The sequence below is a fragment of the Pempheris klunzingeri genome, chromosome 20, assembly GCF_042242105.1.
Source record: "Pempheris klunzingeri isolate RE-2024b chromosome 20, fPemKlu1.hap1, whole genome shotgun sequence".
NCBI lineage: Eukaryota > Metazoa > Chordata > Actinopteri > Acropomatiformes > Pempheridae > Pempheris > Pempheris klunzingeri.
Genome location: NC_092031.1, coordinates 14,443,968 through 14,468,335, shown reverse-complemented (window position 1 = coordinate 14,468,335; position 24,368 = coordinate 14,443,968). Strand labels below are relative to the sequence as shown.

The window sequence follows — 24,368 nt, the reverse complement described above, 5'->3', positions numbered from 1 at the left end:
TCCTGTAAAAATACTGGTGAGATAAAACTATACTAGCAAGCAGGGATAAAGCAAGAAATATTTGTGAGCCTGAGAAGCTAGTAAGAAAAGGGTAACGTGTTAAATTAAGTATCAGATGACTCTAAAATTGCTCTATGCTTAAGATTAGGCGTGGCGCCTGAGAACTTTAAGCCCTGAGCCAGTCAAAAGTATAAATGAAGAAGGCAGGATGACTCATTGACAGTGGAAATGGGTGTAACACACAGCCATCAAACAGGTGTACCTGGTAGATTCTGATGATGTAGGCTAGAAATGACAGCGTCTTGATCTGTGCAGCGATGAAGTCTGCGTACAACTCCTTGTTATAAAGTTTGTGTTGCCTGCAAAGGAAAGAGCACGATATACATACAAAAGTCATTTAGTCCCATCGCACACATTAATGATGTATACTCGCAGTAGGTGGCAGTTACATGGGTTGAAACTGTGAGTCTACATATGGCCCTCCATTCTACATGGATGACTTGTTTGCTCGTGTCACAGCTGTTACTGCGCGTCAGGAAGAAACTCTCTATACCTGCCAGAGAGTACCGAGGTATTTCTTCTAAATTAACTCTGCTCCATTTCCTTCTTCTTCAGAATGCTCAACACAACCCTCTTCCTACCCTGAGAGGTTTCACCTCCTGCTAAGCCAATTTCTACAATTTTAAAGTCCCAAAATGGATTTTAACTCCAGCTTTGGCAGCCAAAGTGCTGGGCAATATCATCAACAACATATCATCAGCAAACTTAGCGCAAGGGAGGAAGAAAAAAAAAAAAAAAAAATCAATCCTTTTTAAACGTGCCCAAACGCATTTCAAAGGCTGTAAAGTGAAAATGTAATGTGTTAAAGGCAAGCTCAAATTCCTATCGAAGATGCACACAGAGAAACTGAGATGTGTCTTACCTGGCCTGTGGAGACACCTGGAGCATGATGGTGTTCATGATGAGAGGTACAAACTCTGACACCACATTGTGAATGTTCAGCTTATATAGCTGCGGGGACAGAACAAACACATCAGATGATAAAAAAGTAACCTCATTTTAATACACATGCATTGTTACAGTCAGCTGAAGTGATTCATTCCAAAACTCAGTCGTTATCGGCATCTTTAGGGGAAAATGTGCTAAAACATCCATGATTCCCAATTATCTAAAACTACAGATGAGTCAATTCAGTAAGGAGGTGTCAAATTATTTGAAATGAATTGCAATTTCATTTCCACGCCTAGAAGCACATATTACCTTAAACCTTGTAATGCACAGTTATTTTCATGTTTTTCTTTCGTGTGCAAGAATCAGATAGCACATTTTGCTTCACCTCGTCTCGCTTACTCCTTTTGTACTGTTATCAAACCATGATACCAGAGGTCATTGTGTAATGGGTATATTTACAGAAGTTCAGCCACTAACCTGGTACATCAGAACCACTATGATAGGCAGCTCCGCCAGCACCTTGAGAGACAAGGACCCCCGTGGGATGATGGTGTGCTAGAGGCAGAAACAAAGTGGGAAATATAATGAGAATGACTGAAATAAGTGAATGAGGTAAACGCTGGACACCCGCGACACCCATTTGCAGCTGAAAACACATCAAATAAAGTGATTCAGACCAACAGACCATTGCCTCTGTAGACAAAAGGCAAACAAAGTCAAGTTTGGAGAGGTAGACTTGTGACCACGAGGGTTAAATTCTCATTAATTAATGTAAATTTTCCATTAAAAAGAGTCACACTTTCTTTTTCTTCTCTCAGATTAGGTTTTCAGTAAAATGGAGACCAAAACTCATGTTGAAGAAAATAATCTTCAAGAAACTGGCTGGCAGTGAAGGACCACATTCCTAAACGAGACAAACTCAGTGCAGCGCCATGCTTATTGGACAAAAGTGGACATGTTGTAAAATGTAATTTGATTTTTTTTTTTTTTTTTGCTGGAAGAAAGCATAATGTACTTTTTATGTATTTTCTATTTCAGGGGAACTCAGAGGGCAGTTTTGTGGTCTGTCCTGTTAGTTTGCCAACATGGTGCACTACTGCCATCCAGTGGTTACACACAGTACTGCAAAAGCACGGAGGTGAACGTGAAGATATGAACTCCTACAAATTGTTGGTTAGCTTACTGTTCGTGTTTCGCTGTCTTCCCTCTCAGGTGCAGTCTTAACCAACACCGATGTGATCATCCCAACCATTTCTGGGGAGGGAACTGTGTTCTCTGCTATCACCTGCGGGTTCTCAAAGTACCTAGTCTGTTGGGAACACACACACACACACACACACAGAGAGAGAGAGAGAGGAGAGGACAACAGCAAGTTTACTCAGTGCTTCCACTAAAAATCTAATCAGAAACAAACACTTCTTCACTGCTGTGGAATTGTACTTACCACAACTTTTGGAAGGTCTTTGTAAATCTGCTTCACAAAGTCCAGAAAGTGATGAATCTGAGATGAGAGGATTATGGAAAACATGTTAATCCAAGACTTCAAGAAAATATTCAAAATGTTCCCTTTCTTTTTCATAAAGCATGAGAGGAAACCAATTATTCTTTCATGTCTTAGTTCTATTTGGCCTGCTTAATCCGAAGAGAAAAATTCCATCTTCAGAAGTATTACATATGTAGCGCTGCCCCTATTGTTTGTCTTTCAGGTCTCAGACAAAAAACAAACAAATAATGAGGTATTAGTCTTTTGTTATGACTGTTTGATAATCGCATCTCTGGCATTACAGGAATATCAACAAACGTGTTTTTGTCATCGGCACAGTCATCAACCCCACAGTTAGTCAGCTTTTTTTCCCAAGCATATTATTGCTTGGGGAAAAAAAAAAAATTAAGCTGTGAAAGAATTTCAGAACGTGATTAATAGGGTTGTCCTCACTGTAAGAAGGTCTTAGCTGACTAACTGTGGGGTTGATTCTCACCTCCTGAGAGATTCTCACCTCCTGAGAGATTGGAGGCCGGAACTGTTTGTGCAGCTCAATAATGATGCGAAGGCATATCAGCACATTTTCCTCACTTTCAATCTGTGAAGAAAAACAAGGGAAAACCTGAATGTGAAATGGAGATGAAAACATAGCTCCTGTGTGTGTGGTATACGGGAATTTTGGCCACTAACCACAGTGATTTTTAAATTCCAAACAGAAAATAATGCAAAATCAACTACTGGCTGTACTCTAAAAACAATATAGTTTTAACGTGACTGAGGGATGCAAAATAACAAAATGCCAAATATTTTGTTGTAATAGAAAGGACTCATACCTCCAGGAAGCGGAACATCACAGAGAGGATGTTCTTGGTATGTGGGCGAAGGTGTTCATTTGTTGGGATGCGGTGGATGATTTCCAGCACCAGCTTCCTCAGTTGCTGAAAGAATGCATAATGTTTTTAAGCGAAGAATCCAGCTTTGCGCACACTTGTGCCATTTGATTTGGTCTATGCTGCTCAGTCATTTCAGTGAATGTTGGATCATGTTTGCAAATGTTCATGCTACTTAATCTGACATGTCATTTGGACTCATTATTAAGACTAGTGTCAGTAACCAAATCAGTATTTCTGCTACATGGATTTCTGTCAGCACAATTGTTGGACACTGATGAATAGATATAAAATTGTTGAGTGTAGGGAAAAGCCTAAACCTTTTAGCTACATACCTGTGTAGGTTTTTCTTGAAGGAATTGTACTTCTCCATCCTGAAGAAATGTGAGGAAGCGAGGGATGATGTGTTCTAAGAAAGTGGAGTACTGAGGCGAAGATGTCACATTCTGAAAAAGACAAATCCAAGACATTTTTAATCATGTAGTAACTCGGTATGAACTGCAGTCAAGTTTTGACATACTGACATACAGTGTTTTTCCAACAACTCAAAAAAAAAATCCTTACAGAAGAACACTTTTGTGGAATCCATAAAACTTCCATCAAAATCCATCAGCAGAGACAAAGCAAATTACTCCACTCCATTACACACTGAGAGCATTCATCAAACTTACCTCAAAGTTCTCGCTGACCTCCTGCATCATCTTCAACTTAGTTTCATCAGCTGGAAATTGAAGGACAGAATGTCGCCATTAATCAATCTTGCTAATGATACAGTTCCACATTTGATGGCCATTTCCATGTGCTTAGCAGGGACTCTCAGATCTTATCAGTTTTACTTTCAGCGTCCAGGTTGATCAAATGGTACAGCAAGAAACACACTCACACTGCAACACACTCACACAGACATGCACTCTTCCATACATGCGTACCTTTGACTGGACTAAAGCATATCGCTCTCATCACATTGCCCATGCTATGCACATCGAAACCATAATTTACTTAGCGGACACTAAGCAGAAAAAAAGTTCAATGCAATTAATTAATATGTATGAGAAATGTGTCCATTGAATGAATCAAATCCAAACGAGAAAAACTACAGGACCCTATTTTCATGGGAATAATTACATTAATTCTTACATGAACCCTTTTTGTACAAACATCTTCTTACAACTCTTAATAACTGCAACATATGTAAACAGCTGATTCAAAGTAACTGACATCCAAATTGGATTAGTTGCATTTAAACTAATCCATAGTGCATCTGATCACCTGCTCATTCTCTTAAGAAGTGCAGCTTTAAATCATTTGCTGACTTATATACATATATAATAACAAGTAATCTATTAAACCTCTGCTTGGTATTAGAAATGTGATTAAATACATTAGTTTTCTGATAATGTATCATTTTGAGGGGCCTCAGGTGTTTTCAGACGTCTAACATCTCTAATCTAGCAATGTACTTTGAGGTCTATGAACTTACGTGTGTTGGCATCTGTGAGAGCTGCCACAAACTGTAGGTACTTCTTCATTAGTGTAGTCTGGTCGACCACAGTGGGACTGGGCGCGGGCACAAAAGCCATGGTGGCAGCTGGGACAGACTGGGCTGCAGTGGGAAAGGGGGCAGACTGCAGTCTGCACAGAGCTCAGTGTGATTTCATGAACACTGCGGAAACGACAGGAAATAAGAGATCCGCGCTCGTTAAAAGAAATGAAGAAGATTAAGTTAAATTTGCTTAACATTTTGGCAAAAACAAACTGGTGAAATCTCAGAGTTTGACAAAAAAAACCAAACCGGCTACAGACACAAACATGCCTTTTAACAGGCGCACAGTGATGACATCACAAGCATCAGCTAGCACAATTTTTGTACACTCAGAAGAGTATTTGTGAATTAAAAAACTGGGTTTTCGGGTTCAAAACTGCAGCAATGCTTTTATTAAGACGCCATACACCTGTATTCATCCGCTCAATAAACCCACAAAATAGATTTTGAACAGCACTTTAGCAAACGTTAGCTAACATGCTAGCTTCCCCAAAGAAAGAAAGCGTCCGTGCAGCCCTTAACGTTAAACTCAGTTAAAGCACAAGCTGGAGGGAAAGTACATATTTTCCGAGACGAGAACCCGTCCAAAAGTACTTACACGCAGGAGGCAGTGGCAGTACCTCATATTTAACCAAGATTGATAAGAAAAAGCGAAGCATTTGCACTTACCGACCACCACAGACAGGTAGGAAACTGTCGCTCCGTATCCTCCGCGCTCGCGCTACTGCTCTGAGCAAATTTGTGTGATATCCCTCCGCGTATTATGTATCACATTGTCCCCGAGATCGTACAAACACAGTGTAATCGTGTTTAATTAACATATATGTATGAAGAAAAGCGCCAAAATCGACGTCCAGCTGTGTGAACATCGGTTTTATTTGTCAAAACGTTGTATTCTAGTACCAGCGGAACGATACACAGAGAAAACCAGTGGATGTAAGACCATCGTTTTCGATGGTCTTCTGGCTCCGGGGTTGTTGGCAGAGACGGTAAACCTGCGGGTAACTGCGCTGGCGGTAACATCCACAGACAGCACCCTGTGGGAGAGCTGAAGTGAGTGTTTTCGAAGCGCAATGCAGCATGTAAAGCATTTCAACACACATTGCATTACTGTGTTAGCTATGCATATATTATATATAACAGATTGTCTCTATTCGCCTATAATCTCGCAGCAGTTGAGGCAAGAGGTTTACTTGGGCCACTCTGATTTGCCAAAATCACGGTGGAAGTATTCTGTGTGGCTTGAAGTTGCATTGTTATAATTTTAGTTTAGTTTATGGATGTAAGTCCAAAGTAATGTCAAACATTTAGTAATTGGTTCTACTTTTGAGGTTGAGTGTTTGAGGTTGTGGAAAAAAAAGTCATTAATTCTGCAGTTGTATTAAACTAAAAAGTTTTGCACTTTAAAATAAGCCAATACATCTGCAGTTATAAATGTTGGTAAGTCATTAATGAGATATTTCTACAAAACTCCTGGCTTAAAAACAAAATGTTTTTTAAGTTGTTAAATTAACTTGTTGTTCTTTTGCAGAAGGTCAGAGGTCACTTGGTTTAGTGGAGGGGTCTTCCTAATGAATCAAAGAGCTTAAAATGCAAAGCAAGTGATATGCTGGAGGAGAATAACACCAGCGACAGCATTATTTCACACCATGGCAACCTGAAAGCTCTTAATAATGGAATGATAATGGATATCGACTCATGTATAGAGAATTATGAGGAATGGGCCATGATACAGAATGACACCGGAACAGAGTTAAATGAATTTATTCATTGTGTTCGTTAATTTCTTCATGTAGTTGCATTAGTTAACGTGGTTTGTTTTTACCACAAGATGGCAGCCCACTGAAGGAGACATTGGCTCTATAACCTCTCCATATTCTGAAATTGTCAGTGCTCAAAATAAAACAAACGTAATGACAACGGCATGAAACAGGAACTGCGCTCATTTCCTGAAATGAGCCCAACATTGGCTGCAGGAGCCCTTCAACCAGAACAGGTAATGAAGTTCTCATCACTTATCTGATGCCTGGTGGTGTTTTTTTTTTTTTAGAGGAATAAAAACAGGAAATTGGAAATTGATTTTGATCTTTACAGCGGATGTTTTTTTTTAGTAAGCCAGGCATTCGTATGACTGGAACAGTATACAGGGTAAGCATGCAACATTAAGACAGGTGAGCCAGGGGCCTGGAGTAGGAAGTAAGGGGAAAGTTGTGCTCTTTCAATATTTTTGTGCAAATAATTGGCTCAAGAATCTATAAGTTCATGAGATAATTAGAAAAAGTGGTCAAATATTAATCATATTAGACTTTACTTTACAGTTTTTATTTTCTATGTGCACCTTTTTATTGATGTTAGAAAACATTTGAGAGGATCGGTGCCAAACAAATGTAGATTTTTCAATGGCTATTGAATTGATTGGTTTATTTATTTATTTCTTGCGTTGAGTCGGCCAGTCTTATGGAAAAATCAGTCATATTTAAAATCAAAATTTTATGATCATCTTAAAGATTGCACTTAAGTTTCATTGCCACCACATTAAGTTGCTGTCATGCACACGTCTGTGGTTCATAAATGAAAGTGTACGTATATGATTCTTTTTTTTCATGGTGCTTGTTTTAATAGCTTTTGAAATAATAAAGTCTGGTTAAATGATGATCATTAATTGTCTTGCCTGATCTATCAAGCCTCTGTCTTGCTTTGCTAATGGGTTTTAATTCATAATTCTCTCCTTCACGGCCTCCTCCCTCCACAGAGTGCACCCCCTGGCAAAATACTGCAGAATGAGATATTCCTCTCGCTGAATGCCGTATATACTATAAGAGGTAATTTGACTTATAATGTGACATTCTCATTCTCTTTCTGGTTCTCTGTTCCCTAAGTAATGATGATCTGCTAAAAGATGTTTGTCTCAGGCTTATTGCACTGTCCTGTTCATTTCATTAGTGGGTTTTTTGTCATGACAGGGGCTTTATCCTGAGAGGAGAGAGTGGGTGACACACTGGTTCTCCCGCTTTCCGAAACCACTCATCTGTCCATTAGATTTGTCTTTTCTCTGTGCTCTGCTGCAGCTGCTGATGCCCTCATCATGAAGCCGGATCACCCCTGCATTAATCCTCATATAGAAAGAAGTGCACTTTCCTTGAGACCGAGTCTGGATCATCAACAATAGCCAGCAAAATCTATTCATGCATCTATAAAGCTCCTTTCACATTCTCTCTTTGTATCCTGACACACTCCCGATGCCTGCGATATGAGAGGACGAGTTCTCTGTGAACCAGGCTGATAAACAGTTAAGGACAGTCAGTCCTTGGCTTCCTGAATAAGATTGTTATTGGAAATCTTAATATCATAATGGCTGTTAAACCTCTAATCAAACTTGTATTTTCAGTTGAGTTTCCGGGTTTATGTCAGACAGGCAGGTACCCTTTGTCATTGTCACCTGCTAAAGAGAAAGCAGGTGAGATGGCAGAGTAAAATGTTCTGTGTTTAACCGAGGGAGGCAGAGTCTGTCATCAGTGATGGTAATTAGTTTGCAGAGCTACCGGACCCTGTGTACGGCAAACTGAGGGTGTTGATAGTCACTCACTGCCATTTTTGTATCGTTTATTCATTATTTTCTGTTCCTACTACTATTTTCATATATTATCGATGCACAAGTGTGTAGCATTGTATGAATTGTTAGGAGCTCAACCAAAGAGACATTTACTCTAAAATTCTGATTTCAAGCCCCAAAGAGGTGAAATTAATTAATAAAAACAATTTTTTAACAAACTTTTTTCTTTTCCTCTTCCCTGCTCCAATAATCAGGACCCCACAGATTTATTTCATGACCCTTTGGATGGGGCCTGACCCCTAGCCGAGGAACCAGTGCACTAAACTACCTTATGCACAGTAGCTCCACCAGCAAAATCTTTCTTGCGCACTGATGCATCAGCACTATTTACCAGTGTTGCTGTATAAGTAGTGGCTTATTTATCTTTACTTATTTATGTGTAGCCACCGCTCCTTTAGTCATTTAAAATGGTACAAACTGGCCTAAATGGTCAGATTGTGGAAATATTTTATCTTGGCAGTCTGCTAATGTGGAGCATTGACATTAATCTGAAATCGCCTATAAACACTGGAATACCAGTGTTTTTATTGATGCCTTTATTTGGCCATTTATTTAAAGCCAAATGAGAATTCCCCCAGCTGAGCTCCTTCTTGTTTTGAAGCCCCACACTGAACAATGTGTACTCGGCGAATGAGACCAAACTGCATCTGCTTTCTTACCCGAGTGTCATAACAAAATCCCTGATTGACTGCATGATTTGGAGCATGGTTGGACACCATGTTCAAAGCACAGTGGTATGTCTTCCAGTGTGCACACCAGGCTTTATTGACCTTTCACAGCCAGGCAGGCAGCTCTTGCTAATTGTTTACCACCACATCCTGTTTCTTCATGCATTGGTTTATTGAAGAGACTCACCTGCATTTAGAATGACTTATCACGTTTCTGACAGCTAGGAAAACATGCAATTCTGTCCTTAAATGACCGAGAGGCTTCTGTGGCTTTTTCTTTTCTTTTTCTTTTTCTTTCTTTTTTAAAAAAAAAATAATAATTTACTCATAGAAGAATAGATAGTATATTAATGACATGATGATTTTTTTATGCGTTGTGGTGTGGGACCATGAGGTGTGTCACTGGTGGAGTCTGGCATCTCTCTGAAAACACATAAGAGTAATTATTCAAGATAAAATGACTTTTAATATGCAAAAATGACTTTTCAATCAGACATATCTCATGTTTTAGCTGCGAATATGATGACATTACAGCAGTTAATTTACTAACATAAGACAACCCGCAGAGACAGGCAAGATAATGACACTTCTTCAGATGTTTGCTATAAAAAAGCAGACTGTTAGGATATTACCAAGGAGGTTGACATTTTCAGTCTGCTTACATGGATTAGTTTCTTTCTTTACTAAGTATTTACTAAGCAATCTGGCCTGTTGTTTCCTTGCTCTCTATCACATCTCCTATTACCGCCAGTGGAGCTTTTAGTTGATTTACACGATGCCTTTCCTAATTACATATGAATTATTTCATTTTCTTTGTCATCTATAATCTGAAAAAGAACTTGAAAGCATCGCTGTGAGGAAGTGCTTTTTTTTTTGATAAATGAGTCACACACACCCTAAAATGATTCCTCCAAAGTCCTCTTTCAATTTGAAATACTTTGGTTTGAAAGTTGGAAGTAGACACGTTCAGATAATGTGGACTTCATCTTATTACCCTTAAAAAAAATGTTGCTGCAAAAATGTTGATTTAAAGAGGAATTTTCAACCCTACCACAGTCTCTCTGACCAGAAGTAACAGGGCAGAAATGAGAAGGGAGGAATAACTGAATTGGGGGGACCAGAAAAGAGCATTATGATAAACAGAAATGAGAATAAATATGGAGACATGAAATGATACTGAGAGGCAGCAAAAATGATCTCACCTTTCCTTCCCTTAACTGTTGTCAGAGAATTCACCCCATCACAGTCTTCAATGCTTAATTAACTTTATTAATAAATAGATAAACAAATGTTGCCCCAGCTGGTCGGTGACGTCAACCTACTACAACCAATCCAGGAGCTTCTGCAGACACCTTTTTTTGGTAATCCTCTTTCCTGGGAGAAGCTGGCCGATCAGCGCCACACTATGCGCCTCCGTCTGTGCCAGGAATAGTCCCCTTAACACCAGCCACGTTACCTGGGCTTACAGTGACCGACTCACCCCTGATCGGATTTTCTGCTCAGAATTTTCTTGATTCGGTATGGCGCTGCTTTGTAAAGGTAGTTATACGTGATGGTTTTTGGGTCGACCTATTTGGGGTACACTTTTACGCACTGAACTTCAGACTGGATTTCATTAGAGGCTTTTCATTTTCCCCTTGACTTTCCTTAACGGTAAGATGCTTTCACTCTTGTACGGATTGCTGTGTGTTTGTGCGCTTTACTGCGGCCATCCAGCGAGCGGCCAGCCGGACGATGGGAAGCGGTATATCTGCCGGGCAGTACCCCTCAGCGGCGATGCCAGTTGCCCCGTGACCCTGCTGCCCGAGCTAAACCCCGGGAGCCAGGAAGAGGAGCTCAGAAATACTGTCATGCAGCTACGAGAGACAATTTTACTGCAGAAAGAAAATATTTCCAAGCAGCTAGGCACCATCAACGAGCTAACCACCAAGCTGTCCCTCTGCGCCTCAGCCTCGGACGATAGGAAGTACGACAAAGGGGGAACATGGGGCAAAGAAAAGCAAAATACAATGGGGGATGTTCCCAGAGATCCAAATGACACCATCGACAGTCTTGGAAAAACCATGCAGGGGCTCAAGGACCGGCTGGAGAACTTGGAGGTAAGTCAGCACCAATTGCGCAAGGCATACCCCATGCGCCAAAGCCGTGCGTAACAGCACGGTTTGATTCTCGGTACGGATTTATGGGATTAGGGCACATTGTCGATTCACTGCTCAGAAGTAGACCAGCGCCTCTGAGAATCAACAGAGTATTTATCAAAGATTAATTGTCTAATTGGCCTGAAACTTCCCATCACGCAGAACCGATTACCTGACTTGTTTATTATGCCACTAATTATGCTTGTCTGCTAACTACTTTAAAAAGCACGACTAATGTCTTCCCCCAGTCTAAAATGAATTGCAAAGTGTCAGTAAATATGTTTATTTCTAGGCACAGATTGTGTTACTCGTGCATTACTGTTACACGAAATGCAATGCAGGGGTTTGTTTATGGTTATTTTTGTTGAGGCCCATCAGTCAGTCATACAGAAGAACAACAACTTATAGAGCAGTGATGTGAAGCATCACTTTCAGCTCTCAGGTGGCTCATTCTCCCTGACTGTCTCTTCACACATCCTGCTCATGTTATCCTGTCCATCCTTCCCTAGCAACAGCAGCTGAGGGCCAACGCGTCCGGCACCTCCTTCCCCAGCGAGCTCCACAACCTACTGCAGCGTCGGCTCGGGGAGCTGGAGAAGCAGCTCCTGAAGAAAGTCAGCAACCTGGAGGAGGAGAAGAGCATGCTGTCCAATGCCACAGCCGCCTACAGGCTGAAGACAGAGAGCACGCTGAACGCACTGGTGGAGAGGATCAGTGAGCTCGAGAAAGGTAAGGAAAATAGTGTGCAATCCACAATCCTCACTCTACGGATAAAGGTCAGATGAAATGTTGTTTCGAGGGGATTGGGTAACTCACCTTGAATTGGAGAAATGTATGAGTCTAGGTGAAGAGCCAGCACATGAGTGGAGAGGAAATAGTACATGTTGCTGCATAGATGGAAAACTAATGAAGGTGAAGCACAAGAAGGCACTCAGGGGAATAAAAGAGGTCTGATGAATCAGCCGGTGAAACAAGATTGACAAACATAACAGTTTTTACACTAAAGTCACCTTTGCTGAGGCTGTACTGAGGGAGGTGATGTTTTAGCTGTTCCTCACTTTCATTACCTAACAACTAATAAGTTTAAGAAAAGACATAACCTCCTGGTATACCTCTCACCCCTCTCGCTCTGCCCCGTTCTTCTCTATCTCTTTCTGTCCGTTTCATTACAGGAGGAGGAGACTTCAAGTCTCCTGAGCAGTTTAAGCTGTCCCTCCCCCAGCGGACCAACTACCTGTACGGCCGCATCACCAAGACCCTGCCAGAGATGTATGCCTTCACTCTCTGTATGTGGATCAAGTCCAGCGCCAGTCCTGGCATAGGGACACCTTTCTCTTACGGTGTCCCAGGGCAAGCGAATGAGATTGTGCTGATCGAATGGGGAAATAACCCAATAGAGCTGCTAATCAATGACAAGGCAAGGAGTCTCCGGTTTCCAAAATCTACTAAACTTTTATGGTTTTATGATTAAAAAAAAAACACAACATGCACATTATTCATTCAGCACCTGTACTTAACATGTGTTTTTATATATGCCAATCATAACTACAAGTACATTGTATTTTGACCACAGGTTGCTCAGTTGCCTCTGGAGGTACGCGATGGAAGGTGGCACCACATCTGCATTTCCTGGACCACACGGGACGGCCAGTGGGAGGCTTACCAAAATGGAGTGAAGCTGGGAAGTGGTGACAACTTGGCGGCCTGGCACCCCATCAAACCCGGGGGAGTCATAATCCTGGGGCAGGAGCAGGTAAGGAAGAAATTAAGGAAATGAGTGATCAGACATCTCTTCCATATCAGGTGACATCGTATTGATTTGAAGAGCACTAACAATGTGCCAACAACTGTTCAGGGAGGCATGTTCTCATTATTACAAGCCCTCAAAGAGCAATGTCAAATAGTTCTACTAATGAACAGTGTTGTTTACGGAGCACCTTGGCAAAGTGCACATGGAAATGAGAAAATCAGCCATACCTGAAAAAAGCAATTGTGGCAAAACAATACAACAGTAAACCTCCTTCTGGACCAATCTGTGCACGATTACCTGTGTCAGAATGGAGGAATCAGATCAGTCAGTTAAGTTTGTTAAGGCTGTTCTTATTTGACGTTTTCAAATAGCAAAGTCATTTTAATGTATTGAGGTGGTGGTGGTGGGGGTGACAGTTACATAATAAGATGTGTTTTAGCCATGGGACATGGCTTTAGGAATAGCGGCGTCAATCTGTTAGTCCACAACTTTGATTCAGACTGAGACATCTCAACAACCATTGGATGGATTGCCATTAAACTCTGTACTGACATTCATGGTCCCCAGATGGTGAATCTGAAAGACTTTGGCAATGTCCTGACTCTTATTCTGGTGCCAACAGCTGGTCAAGTTTATCAAGTATTCAGTGAAAGGTCTTCACACCTACTAGATTGATTGCCAGCAAATTTTGTACAGACATTCATGTCTCCCCACAGGGTGAATGGCTGCTTACTGTTATTGTCCATCATCAGGTCAAAGTATGACCAAGTACCTGTACTCTGTTTGTTCAGTTCTAACCCTTTAATGCCTGAACCATGAAAAACTTGCCAGAAAATTCAAATTTCTTTGAAACTGGTTTATTGTTTAAGTTTATTGAACCTTCTGACAAATTACAAAAAAAAAAATTAAGTTTAAAAAGTCTTAATTTGTATTGTTTTTGCTACATCCTGCTTTTTTGTGCAATTTATTGCTCACAGTTTGGTCATCTTAAACAAACCAAAACATATAAAACACAGATAAGATACAAAAAACCAAAAAATATCACACTGATGATGTAGAGGTCTCAAAAACTCATGTATCAAATATGATACACTTGGCGTTAAAGGGCTAATTACCAAATGTTTCTAAGCTAACACGCTAAGCTAACATGATGAGCATGTTTTTGTGTACTTGTTAGCATGCTGATGTTTGCATTTAGCCCAAGTACAACCTCCAGCTGCCATATTACACACTGTATAATGTAACCTTGATATTATGCATTAATAGTGTGTACTGCGGTATTCAGCTCATACTGTGTGGAATATGATCACCACTCAGACAGATCAATGTGCGTGACATACGGACAATTAAACAAGCATGTCAGTGCCCTCTATAGTCTTTTTAATGTAGTTTTGAAAATGATAAAACAACTTTCATCTCCAGAGCTTGATCAAAATCCAATCAGTGGCATCTCTGATGTTAACAGACATTCCCACAAATGTAACGCCATTTTAGGTGCTTCAACATTTGAAGCATTGAACAAAACAAAACACGCAGTAAACTCATAAACCCAATATTTAGTTTATCCGTAGTCCCACAGACAGCCTCTACTACCACAGAAAGATAATCACCTTTCATTATTATATTGTTGTTGTTGATGCTGTTTAAACTCACATCCTGCTCTTTATGGACCTCACAGGACGTGGTGGGTGGGCGCTTTGATGCGGGACAGGCTTTCGTGGGCGAGCTGAGTCAGGTGAACATTTGGGACCGCATTCTGAAGCCGGCGGAGGTCCTGTCTATGGCTAACTGCAGTTCATATATTCCCGGAAATGTGATTTCCTGGCTAGCAAGCAATGTTGAAGTGTTTGGGAGGGGAGCATTCAAGCGGCCCTTGGAGCTGTGCCAGGAGCGACTGCCCAATGCTTAAAATGCTCATCCGTCCACCTCCCTTTAGATCAGTCTCTGTTTCCATCTATTCAGCATATTTTTCATCGTCTGCTCTTACTCTGAGGCAGTTTATGACTTTACGTTATACATTGCCGTGCAACAATTTTGTTTTATCTGCTTTGCACATAGAGATTTTGAGATTTGCGTCCCAGGTGGGATCTCTTAAAGTTGAATATGTGACAGTTGTAACATTCTGACAATCAGATTTATAGTAATGAACGTGAAAATGCACCAAAGTTCAGAAATGTTATGTGGAGGCTGAAGATCATCAGTGACTGGGGGCTGTTTCATTTCTAGTGGCAATCAGAGAGCTACGTACCAACATTTCTTTCCTTACCATGATTAAGGTACTTCAGTTCATCCACCGCGCTAAAAGGTCGCCTCAGGTGTAGGCGCTAAGACATAATATACATCCTCATCATCCCCACACAGTCTCCCCCACACCCCTCCCTCCACACTCAAAAGCTCTGAAGCAATGAAAATCTACTCTTGTCCGGCGCAGACGCACTCAGGTGCTGCTGCTACTACAAATACACTCATGTCCAGACTAGCCGACAGTGTGGCGTTGGCGTGTGATGGGTGTTGCGTGCTGTGTGGGAGTGAGTGGCAGGAAAGATTAAAGGTCTGGCTAATGTTATGTCTATTCCTTAACTAGGGAATGGGCTTGGAGCCAACATCAATTGAGACTCTGATCCTGACATGTTCAGTCATTTTTACGGTGGTTATAACTGGAAAAGTACTGTTTGGCACTTTATCTGATAATGGCTGGTAGCATGTGTGCAACAACCTTATTTCCCTGACATTGATTTAGATTTCCGGCTGACGCGTGAGTTAGTGAAAACTTCACTGTGTTGGGAAGCTTTGTTCTTGGCATGCATAACTGATAAGATAAGATAAGATAAGATAAGAGAAATGCACTTGTTACAGCAACAGAGGAGACATAAAAGTTGCTGAAAAAACTTGTCAGTAACAGATATAGTGCAAAAACATGGTATATAATAAATATAAATATAAAATAAATACAAATATAAAAATATGAGAAAAAAAATATATATATACATGCGTGTATTGCACATGATATTGCAAGTACCAGTGATACCAGTGATACTAGTAAGTCTGTCACAGTGCTTTTTCCCCTTGCCTTTTCCATATGAACAAAACCTGTTTAAGTGGTTGAATCATGTTGAAAATATATTCATAGCATCAATGTTGTGAAATATTTGTATTCCTGATTTGTAATATTGCTGCAGTGGATTGTCTAACCAAGCTTTCAGCAGAAAATATAACAAATTAGACTTGTCAAAACTCTCAAAATGTATTTTGAATGTACTTGTACATTAATCATTTGTACGTGTGTCACTGTCTAGAAAGAAAATTGCATTTAAAAAAAAGTTCACCTTTGTTTTTAGCACATATATATAAGGCATCCATCTTGTCTTGTGGCCTTCTTATGAAAACTTCAGTGCCATAAAGGTTTTCTAAGTGTTGAAAATATTTACTTTGCCAATAAATGAAAAATAAAGAAAATAACGGCTGCACATTGAATATATAAATGTCTGTCTTTTATTTGACAGGTATTTCATTTGAGTCCTGTGAATTAAATCAGGGTCATCTGAGATCTTTCAGTGAATCAGTGGTAGTCTGTGTTTAAGCATGTGGCAGATCTACACCAGTTTAAAATCACCTTCACCGATCTGTCAGGCTGCTGAGGTGACACTCGGCTGACATGAGCGGTTAATTACACAGGCTGAACAGGAACTTTGGACTCAGGCAGGCGGCTTGAGTCAGATCAACAACAGGTGTCCTGGGTGGCATTAGCAACGCTTAACAGATGAGAGAGGCCAAAAGGTCAGGGGTGGCGTCACAGACACACTCCCTCAGACAAAGCAGCTCCTTCTGACCACATACTGATCTGAAAACCTCTTGAGTGGGGCTAAAACTACATATTTATTGAAGGTCAAATTTTACCAGCTCTTAAAGAGCAAGACGAGCTGCTGAAACTGAGGAAGCTGAACAATCAATTCGATAAAATGATAAAATTCGAGTGTTTTATGGACTGTTTCTGATGCAAAATGCATCAGTTTTGTAATTGAGATGATAAAAGAAAAGAAAAGAAAAGGTGACGCTGGCCTGGCATATTAAATGAAAAAAACATTGTCTGTTTGCTTTGTATAATTCACACAGGCTGTTTTTCATGTGGCCTCATCTTGGGCTTGAATGTTCATGTTATAGTGTGAGGCACATCTTTGTTCCTGTCTTCACGACACGTCATTTTCTGATGACACAGGATGCTCTGTGTGTTACAGCTTTCTTTCATCTGGGCTGAAAACATTTAGCTATTCAGAGCATAATTCAATCAATGATGATTATGGAAATGGAAAAAGGAACAGGTCAAAAGACCAGTTTGAATGTGTTCATACTTTATTAAGCCAGTGTTTTATGTCTAATTTTACAAGCTGGACACGTTGGTTTGGGGTTTGTTAGTTGATAATCTGAAATGATATGAGAAACAAACAAACACTCACCTTGACAAAAACAAGTTCTTACATAGAAATAACTGTGTGGAGAGGGGTTTCATCACAGATGGAAATAGGCAGGATTCACAGTGTTTTTCACTGTTACTTAAAGCTGCACTAATCAATATTTTCATGGATCAAAAGACTGGGTGTAATGTGAAAGGAGGTCGCTCATAGTAACAAACTCTCAGGGAATTATCCTCCAACTCTGCAGGTCTTCTCAGCTCCACATCATTGCTCTGATTTTGTGGCTCGCAACTTTACTGTTTTGGTTCCCTCCAGCAGCTCTCATAGTATCGTTTTCAATGTTATTCCAGCCATAGTGATGACAAGCCTGATAAATCACCACCTGGTCAGTGTTTATTACAGAAGCAGGAATGCCCACAAGCTGTTGTGAATGTGGAGAGTGTAGAGGGGAGCTGGTAACACCATTCACATAGAGACTTATTCAAGATTGTCCTGCTTTTGCACCAAAGAACATGCTTTTAGCCAAACAGCAACCTGGAGAAACAGCCTGACACATCAAAGACTTTACAAATCTTAATTTAGGATTGTCTCAATTGAGCATGTCAGCGTTTCTACAGCATGTCTGAATTTAACCTGAACAAATATGCACCAGTGATGGGAAATGTAGCGTATATATTTTTAACTTCATTTCCCCCCCAACCCTAATTTTCACACACGAGACATATATATATATAAAAAAGAAGAATTTCCTTTAAAAACTGTGGATGGTTGCAGACTTTAACCACAGCAGTGTTTTAGCTCAAGGTCGATCCTGTGAGGAATATGAGGCATTCATTTAGCACCTGCAGCTCCACACAGTGTCTCTGACTGCTGGCATTCATCAGAGGACTCACAATTAATAATCCTATGACATCTCTAACAGAGGACAAGCGGTCATTTACCACCATCAAGGTACTAAACGGTATAAAAATAATCTAACTGACGTCAGCGCAGTAGGAAAACTCTCAAGGATTTGGGTGTGTCTTTAGTGTGCAACATCTATTAATCTATCTATGTAATGTGCTTCTCTATTTTTTTTTGCTTCAATGAGGCTCAGTTTTCATCATTTTGACAAAGTTTTGGTAGAAGAGTGGCAATATCAGTCCAGAATGAAACATTTCCACTAATGATGGATGGATTGTCAGTATTTCTGGTTTGAGGTCCCCAGAGGATGAAGCCTAATGACTTTGGTAATCCCTTTACTTTTACTTTATTGCCACTAGCAGGTAACAATTTTCACTTAACTTTAACTTTATTTACAAGTTTATGTAGGACAGTACTTGTCATTGTGACCATACTGGCATGCTGACATTAGCTTTCATCTCAAAGCACTGCTGTGCTTAAGTGTAGCCTCACAGGGCCATGCATGCTGATTCTATGTTTTTAGTATATATTGTATTCACACTGAAAAACTGAATAAATAAAGTATCCTCAAAGCAAGATGTGCACATTAAATACTGACAATTTTTGCATGTGCTGTTAATGCACACTCTTCTCCTTTTCACTCTCCCTGTTTATATTGTTGCTGCTGTAACAAGAAAATTTCCCCCTATGGGGGATCAAATAAAGAAGTCTAAGTCTAAGTCTAAGTCTAAGTCTCCCACAATGCAATGCACATACAATCCAAATAAACTGAAACAGCTCCAAAGAAATCATGGAAAACGAAAAAGTATTAAATCACTGGAAAAACATTTTGCTTTGTCTGTGTGGACTTTAATTGGCAGTAGCTAAGAATAAACACATAAAACACATAAATGCAAAACAAATAAAACAGAAAATAAGACAATTTGGTGTTAAGAATAAATAAGATACAGTAGATTTAAAAAGAAAAAAAAAAGAAACTCCTATCATAGCAGCATATAAAACATGTATTTGGGCCTCAAACTATTCAGCACTTAGTATCTCACTAACAGTATTCTGAAACCATGTCTTTAATGCATAGAGAGACAATGTGAGGCTTTGAGAAATAGACTATGTTTTCAGTTTTGATGGTTTTAATGAGGACACCAGCAGCAGCGGACTGAACAAGCTGCAGATGTCTGATTGATTTTTTACAGAGATCTGTAAAAACACTGTTATAACAATGAAGTCTTGTTGAGACATGAGATTTTAAAGTCTCATAAAATAACCTAAAGTCAGTCACTTTCTTACTCTGCAAGAAATAAAGGTTCTAAAACGGAAAACATATGTTTTTATTTTTTTCTGGAAAGTAAGGCAAAGCAGATTTATACATCAATATAAAAAAAGAACATAACTGAATGGTCTGAGGCATTCACAGCATGCTTAAATTAAACACTCATTGTTTAAACATGACCTTCACTTGTGCTATTAATTTATTATGAGTTCATGTGAATGTCAGCCGAAGCTCTGTGACTCATTAATTGATCACCATTACTCAGTAGGCGGAAAACACAGAAGGCATCTGACCCACTAGCTTACCGAACTTTAGTGACTAAGCCATTCATTAACACAGTTTAGACACATACAGGTGTTACTTATGCTACTTGATGTATCAAAAATGCCATATCTGGCAATTCATCGTGCACCAATTTAGCTTTATATTTCTATTACAGTGATAGTCACTGTGATATGCAAGATGAGAACTGTTATCATTTCATTTTTTTTTCCCTCTGTGAAATAACAAACTACATGTAAATCTCGACACAGTTTGCTGGAACACAGATGGTTAAGAGGAGTATTGAGTCCCATACTGGCAGATGAGGGGCTCTTTCTCTCCTCTCTCTGCGTTGGAGAAGTTAAAAACAATCTTGCTTTGACTTTCAGAGTCTTGGTTCTTCAGGAATACAGCGTTACTGGAGGCAGCCATCTGCAAAAAAATCCAAATGTCCAAACAAGATGTAAAAAATATATTTGTTTCAAAGTTGCTTTTAGATTAAAACAAACTACGAGGAATGAATAGTCAGTTCAATGACAATTTATATTTGGATTTCTGGGAGTTCCTGTGCCACACACAATCTAGTGCTCAGCTGTAATATATTTCTGGGCATACAGAGCCTCCTTGTGGTTATAAAATGCATTGAAGTGGAATAACTGATGCTTTTTATGAGGATTTGGATGCTTTTCATAAACGTTTTGCCAAACCAAAAAAAGTCATGTAAACTGTGACTCTAAGGTGCTGCAACACGTTTAGCTCTGTACCTGTGATCTGTTGTGGTGACGAGGGCGGCAGGCGATGACTGCGATGAAGGAGAAGGTTGCTACAAGAACGGCAGCACATGTCAGCATGAAGAACATGTGGGCGTTGTCTGCGATAAAAAGAGAAAAAACATGTTAACTTGTGGTCCTTTTAGAATCCGAGTCGCTGTCTTGTTTTGATCCCATTTGTTTCTTAACTGCCATTTGAAACTGTATATCTCAGCAGCTGTTTAGTGGCCTGAATGTTTTGAGTTAAGGCAGCAATCATGTTTAGAGGGAAACATCTGAACTGAATTGAATAACCATGTTAAAGTATATGAGTGGCATAAATAAAGAGCTTTGACCTGATCCTATAAGACACACAGTAGGAGCTCTGTTGAGGCAACAACTTGTACAAATGCAGTTCACGGATGGGAAGTGAAAGCCGATGAGGGTATTAGCCATCCTTTCAATTTGCTGTATGGATTTGTTAGTAATCAATCATAGTACTCTATTAAAATGCCCTCAACGGCACCACATGGGCCACCACAGAGGGCAGATTATCAGCATGTTTCACCTGCCATTCGGGCATCCATGATTGGACGTTTTGTGGACAGAAGTCAAAGACTCTGACACTAAAGGTTGTTTTTCTGTTTACTGTTACTCGCGAATCAATTGAACACAGGAGTCATGCGTTAAGGTTCCTCCATTTTCTCTGTTCCCTCTCCGTCTCTGGAACTAACGCAGCTAAATGGCACATGGTAGGCTTTATCTGATGAACCTCATGACATGGGAGAGCCTCTCTTAGTTTCAAGAACCTTTTTGATGTTTTTAGCGTAAAACTAGAAAATGAAATAAGCAATTAATTGTATGCATGCACTGAATCAGTCAACCGTGATTCATTATAGAGTTTCACTGATTTTAAGGCAGATTATTTGCACTAAAACATATGAAGAGTTAAGAGAGCCTTGCAAATGGCCATAAAGTTGTTAATGGATTTAATGTAATAATTTGTCATATTTGTCATAATAATGTCATAATTATTCCCAGTCCACTGGATGATAACAAGAAGGAAATAAAACATTTTCATCTTACTAATATACCAGCTGGTTTCCTATTTACTTTTCCATTTTTATCCCTTAATCCCTCTTTTAATATTTTGATTAATCAGCAACTGTCACTTTCAGTGAGTCACTTTGGCAACTTCCTGTGACAGCCATGAAACTTTGGAGCCATCAAACTTAAATCAGACTGTATCACAGTCTGACAGTCTCTGAGGAGTTGAAGACCTCTTGACCAGTGGGAAGTCTCAGAACCTTAAAACCTCTTAAATGTGTCACGGTCCTCCCCAGCATGACGTCACATGAGAGTGGTCGAGGCTTTGTTATGGTCACACAGCACACATACAGTATGGATGACTATACTGTCAACTATACTATAAATAACTGCAAAACAACCTGATGCAGGGGGGGTGGGGGGTCACAATGGGCTTTTAAGTAACTGAAAGTCTGTAAGGTTTGGCTCCATATTTGTTGCCATGCATCCTCTCTGAATCCCTGAATCCTGAACTTTGTTGTGTTATTTCTGTGGAGGGAGTTTGGTTTTGCCAGTGACTCCCCACTCTCGCCTACAGTGGGTGAATAAGAGGAATCTTAAAAAACATAAAGGCTTGGACTTCATTTAATAACCATGATCGAGCAAAGAATTTCCTAAACCCTCACAGAAACCATGTTCAGTTATGATAATCAGCAAAACTGGAGTTTCAAGGTTTTCGCATGTGTAATATAGCATGAAGCATGCAACTCAGCAAGCAGTCCTCTGCCTTTTAACTCTTTCTCTGCCTGGTTCTTTTCTGGCCCTCCTCAGTTTCTGTCTCCCTCCCTAATTCCATCCATCTTTTTGTTATGGAAAGTAGTCAATTAGCCTGTAGGTATTTGTGTGTGTGTGTGTGTGTGTGTGTGTGTGGCTGCTCACTGCTGTTCTTGACGTAGAGGCTGAAGGAGGTCTCTAGCTTGCTGATGTCATTGCGGATGCTGATGTCCAAGCAGTGGATGCCGGGAGAGGTAAAGGTGTGGTTCAGTCGCAGGGTGTTTTCATACAGCATGGTCAGCGTGCAGCCCCCCGTTTTGTCGGGCACGCAGTTGGTCAGGAAACGCCAACAGACCCACATGGGAGGACTAAACACACACAAACACACACACATATACATGTTTTTTCCAGCACAGGTCAAGCATCTTTTTTTTTTTATGGCAATAGAAAAAGAAAATAAAAACACAAATTGCAGCTTACCTTCCATCGACATGAAAAGCCAAACTGGTGTTCTGGGACACTGCATAATCTGAAGGCCCCTTCAGCTCGATGCTTTTAATGGCATCTACAAATTAATTTCAGTTATTAGTCACTTTCTAGAATTAGTTCGGCATGTACGTCTCTATAAATCCACTTCCCTCATTATTTTCTTCTGTTTCAAGGAAATTAAGTTGCTGAAACTTTGGTACACTATCCATAAAAACACTGAAGTATTTCATTGTATCTAGTTACAACTGGTCACGTATGTATTAATGTAAAACTACAAACCGAGCACTTGGACTTCCATGGAGTAGACGTCAGTGAGCAGAGGTGTGTATTTAGTCACATCCACTCCTACTTTCAGCTTCAGCGTGTAGTTCCCAGATTCTGGGTAATGATATCGGACCACTGGCTCAGTCCCTTGGATCACCTCTCTGCATCAGAGATTTAAAAAAAAAAAAAGATGTAAGAAAGATAAAGAAAAGCAACCCAAACCTTCATTTGTATTTCAAATATGAGAAAGTCCTCATACCCGTTCCCTAAGTCCCACGTATAGGTGAACTTGGCTTCGCTGAAGTTCTTTTGGGGGTCGAAGAGTTCAAACATGGTCTCAGTGGGAACATCTGAGGCCAATTCTCCTGTGTCCCTCACATAGGTGGCATTCCCCTCCATCTGGTAGAACACCAGCTTGCCAGCAATATTTTCTGTTCAAAAGAATAGTAGTTATGAAGCCACAATGTCCGTAAGAAAAGTGTGAATGAGAAATGCTGGATGACCTACCTAAATCTGTCAAAGGGTCTGAGGTCTCTGCCGCATCCAGGACCCCCAGGAGGAAGAGCATCAACATCCACACAGCATTTTTTCTGTAAGCATACATCCCACTGTTCAAAAAGGGATACAAAAACATATCAAGTATCTTACATGTGATAGATGTTAGATTTACCTGTTCATATCTGCTGGTCTGCTGGAGGACCTCAAGTAGAAATAATCCTGAGAGCAGAGTGATTGGACATGGGGAGGTGATGTGGTGGTGATCCTTGTGACTGCCTGTGAGATCTGAGCATGCAGATGAGACCTGTCATGGCTTGAAATTGCCCCCATGTGTTTCAGTCATGTGGCTCTGGAATGACCATTAGCATCTGAGTAGGAGGACCCGGTCAGAGATGTGGGACATCTTTCCAAGACGTGGCAAGTTTTATCTGCATTTTCCTCTGGACAGGAATGACACTTAAGTCCTAAATTTGATTTGACAAGACTCTCTACATATAATGTCCACATGGTGGTGCTGACAACTCAGGAATTACCAAAAAAAAAACAGGTCCTTCAAAGTGACAGGCTGTTGGTGCTGTTCCTGAATCATGTTGAAGTGACCACACTGAAATACTAACAAGGTTACTGACAAAAGCATCACCAACAGGCTGCATAGACGAATCTGCATAATACAAATATCATGGTTG

At 40.2% G+C, this 24,368-nt stretch overlaps 3 protein-coding genes across 3 annotated transcripts in view; 1 reads left to right on the top strand and 2 right to left on the bottom strand.

The window, feature by feature from the left end:
- trrap (transformation/transcription domain-associated protein) overlaps positions 1–5,571 on the bottom strand; it is an 80,248-nt gene extending 74,677 nt beyond the window's left edge. Inside the window, exons 1-11 of the mRNA XM_070851539.1 lie at positions 5,537–5,571; positions 4,805–4,987; positions 3,996–4,045; positions 3,660–3,770; positions 3,268–3,372; positions 2,949–3,032; positions 2,396–2,452; positions 2,135–2,260; positions 1,429–1,506; positions 923–1,011; positions 263–359 (exon numbers count right to left, since the gene is read on the bottom strand). Of these exons, the coding sequence (XP_070707640.1) occupies positions 263–359; positions 923–1,011; positions 1,429–1,506; positions 2,135–2,260; positions 2,396–2,452; positions 2,949–3,032; positions 3,268–3,372; positions 3,660–3,770; positions 3,996–4,045; positions 4,805–4,904 (897 nt within the window). The 5' untranslated portion in view covers positions 4,905–4,987; positions 5,537–5,571. The remainder of the gene's footprint in view (positions 1–262; positions 360–922; positions 1,012–1,428; positions 1,507–2,134; positions 2,261–2,395; positions 2,453–2,948; positions 3,033–3,267; positions 3,373–3,659; positions 3,771–3,995; positions 4,046–4,804; positions 4,988–5,536) is intronic.
- A 4,963-nt stretch (positions 5,572–10,534) lies between these two features.
- On the top strand, positions 10,535–15,933 carry nptx2b (neuronal pentraxin IIb). The gene is made up of 5 exons (XM_070851637.1): positions 10,535–11,247; positions 11,796–12,015; positions 12,459–12,703; positions 12,860–13,039; positions 14,715–15,933. The coding sequence occupies exons 1-5, from the start codon at positions 10,807–10,809 to the stop codon at positions 14,943–14,945; spliced, it is 1,317 nt and encodes a 438-aa protein (XP_070707738.1). The 5' UTR covers positions 10,535–10,806; the 3' UTR covers positions 14,946–15,933.
- A 4,177-nt stretch (positions 15,934–20,110) lies between these two features.
- tmem130 (transmembrane protein 130) lies at positions 20,111–23,935 on the bottom strand. Its single transcript, XM_070851636.1, has 8 exons — positions 23,855–23,935; positions 23,692–23,774; positions 23,444–23,615; positions 23,200–23,345; positions 22,912–22,996; positions 22,597–22,799; positions 20,647–20,753; positions 20,111–20,314 (listed from the first exon to the last, which is right to left on the bottom strand). The coding sequence occupies exons 1-8, from the start codon at positions 23,860–23,862 to the stop codon at positions 20,174–20,176; spliced, it is 945 nt and encodes a 314-aa protein (XP_070707737.1). The 5' UTR covers positions 23,863–23,935; the 3' UTR covers positions 20,111–20,173.
- Positions 23,936–24,368: the final 433 nt, after the last annotated feature.

Excerpts from the sequence above, each read along its gene's own strand:
- nptx2b (XM_070851637.1), top strand. The coding sequence starts at position 10,807 with ATGCTTTCACTCTTGTACGGATTGCTGTGTGTTTGTGCGCTTTACTGC. Across the intron at positions 12,016-12,458 it reads GATCAGTGAGCTCGAGAAAG|GAGGAGGAGACTTCAAGTCT; the intron begins GTAAGGAAAATA and ends GTTTCATTACAG. Across the intron at positions 12,704-12,859 it reads AGCTGCTAATCAATGACAAG|GTTGCTCAGTTGCCTCTGGA; the intron begins GCAAGGAGTCTC and ends TTTTGACCACAG.
- tmem130 (XM_070851636.1), bottom strand. Across the intron at positions 23,616-23,691 it reads AGACCCTTTGACAGATTTAG|AAAATATTGCTGGCAAGCTG; the intron begins GTAGGTCATCCA and ends TCTTTTGAACAG. Across the intron at positions 20,754-22,596 it reads CCTCTACGTCAAGAACAGCA|ACAACGCCCACATGTTCTTC; the intron begins GTGAGCAGCCAC and ends TTTTTATCGCAG.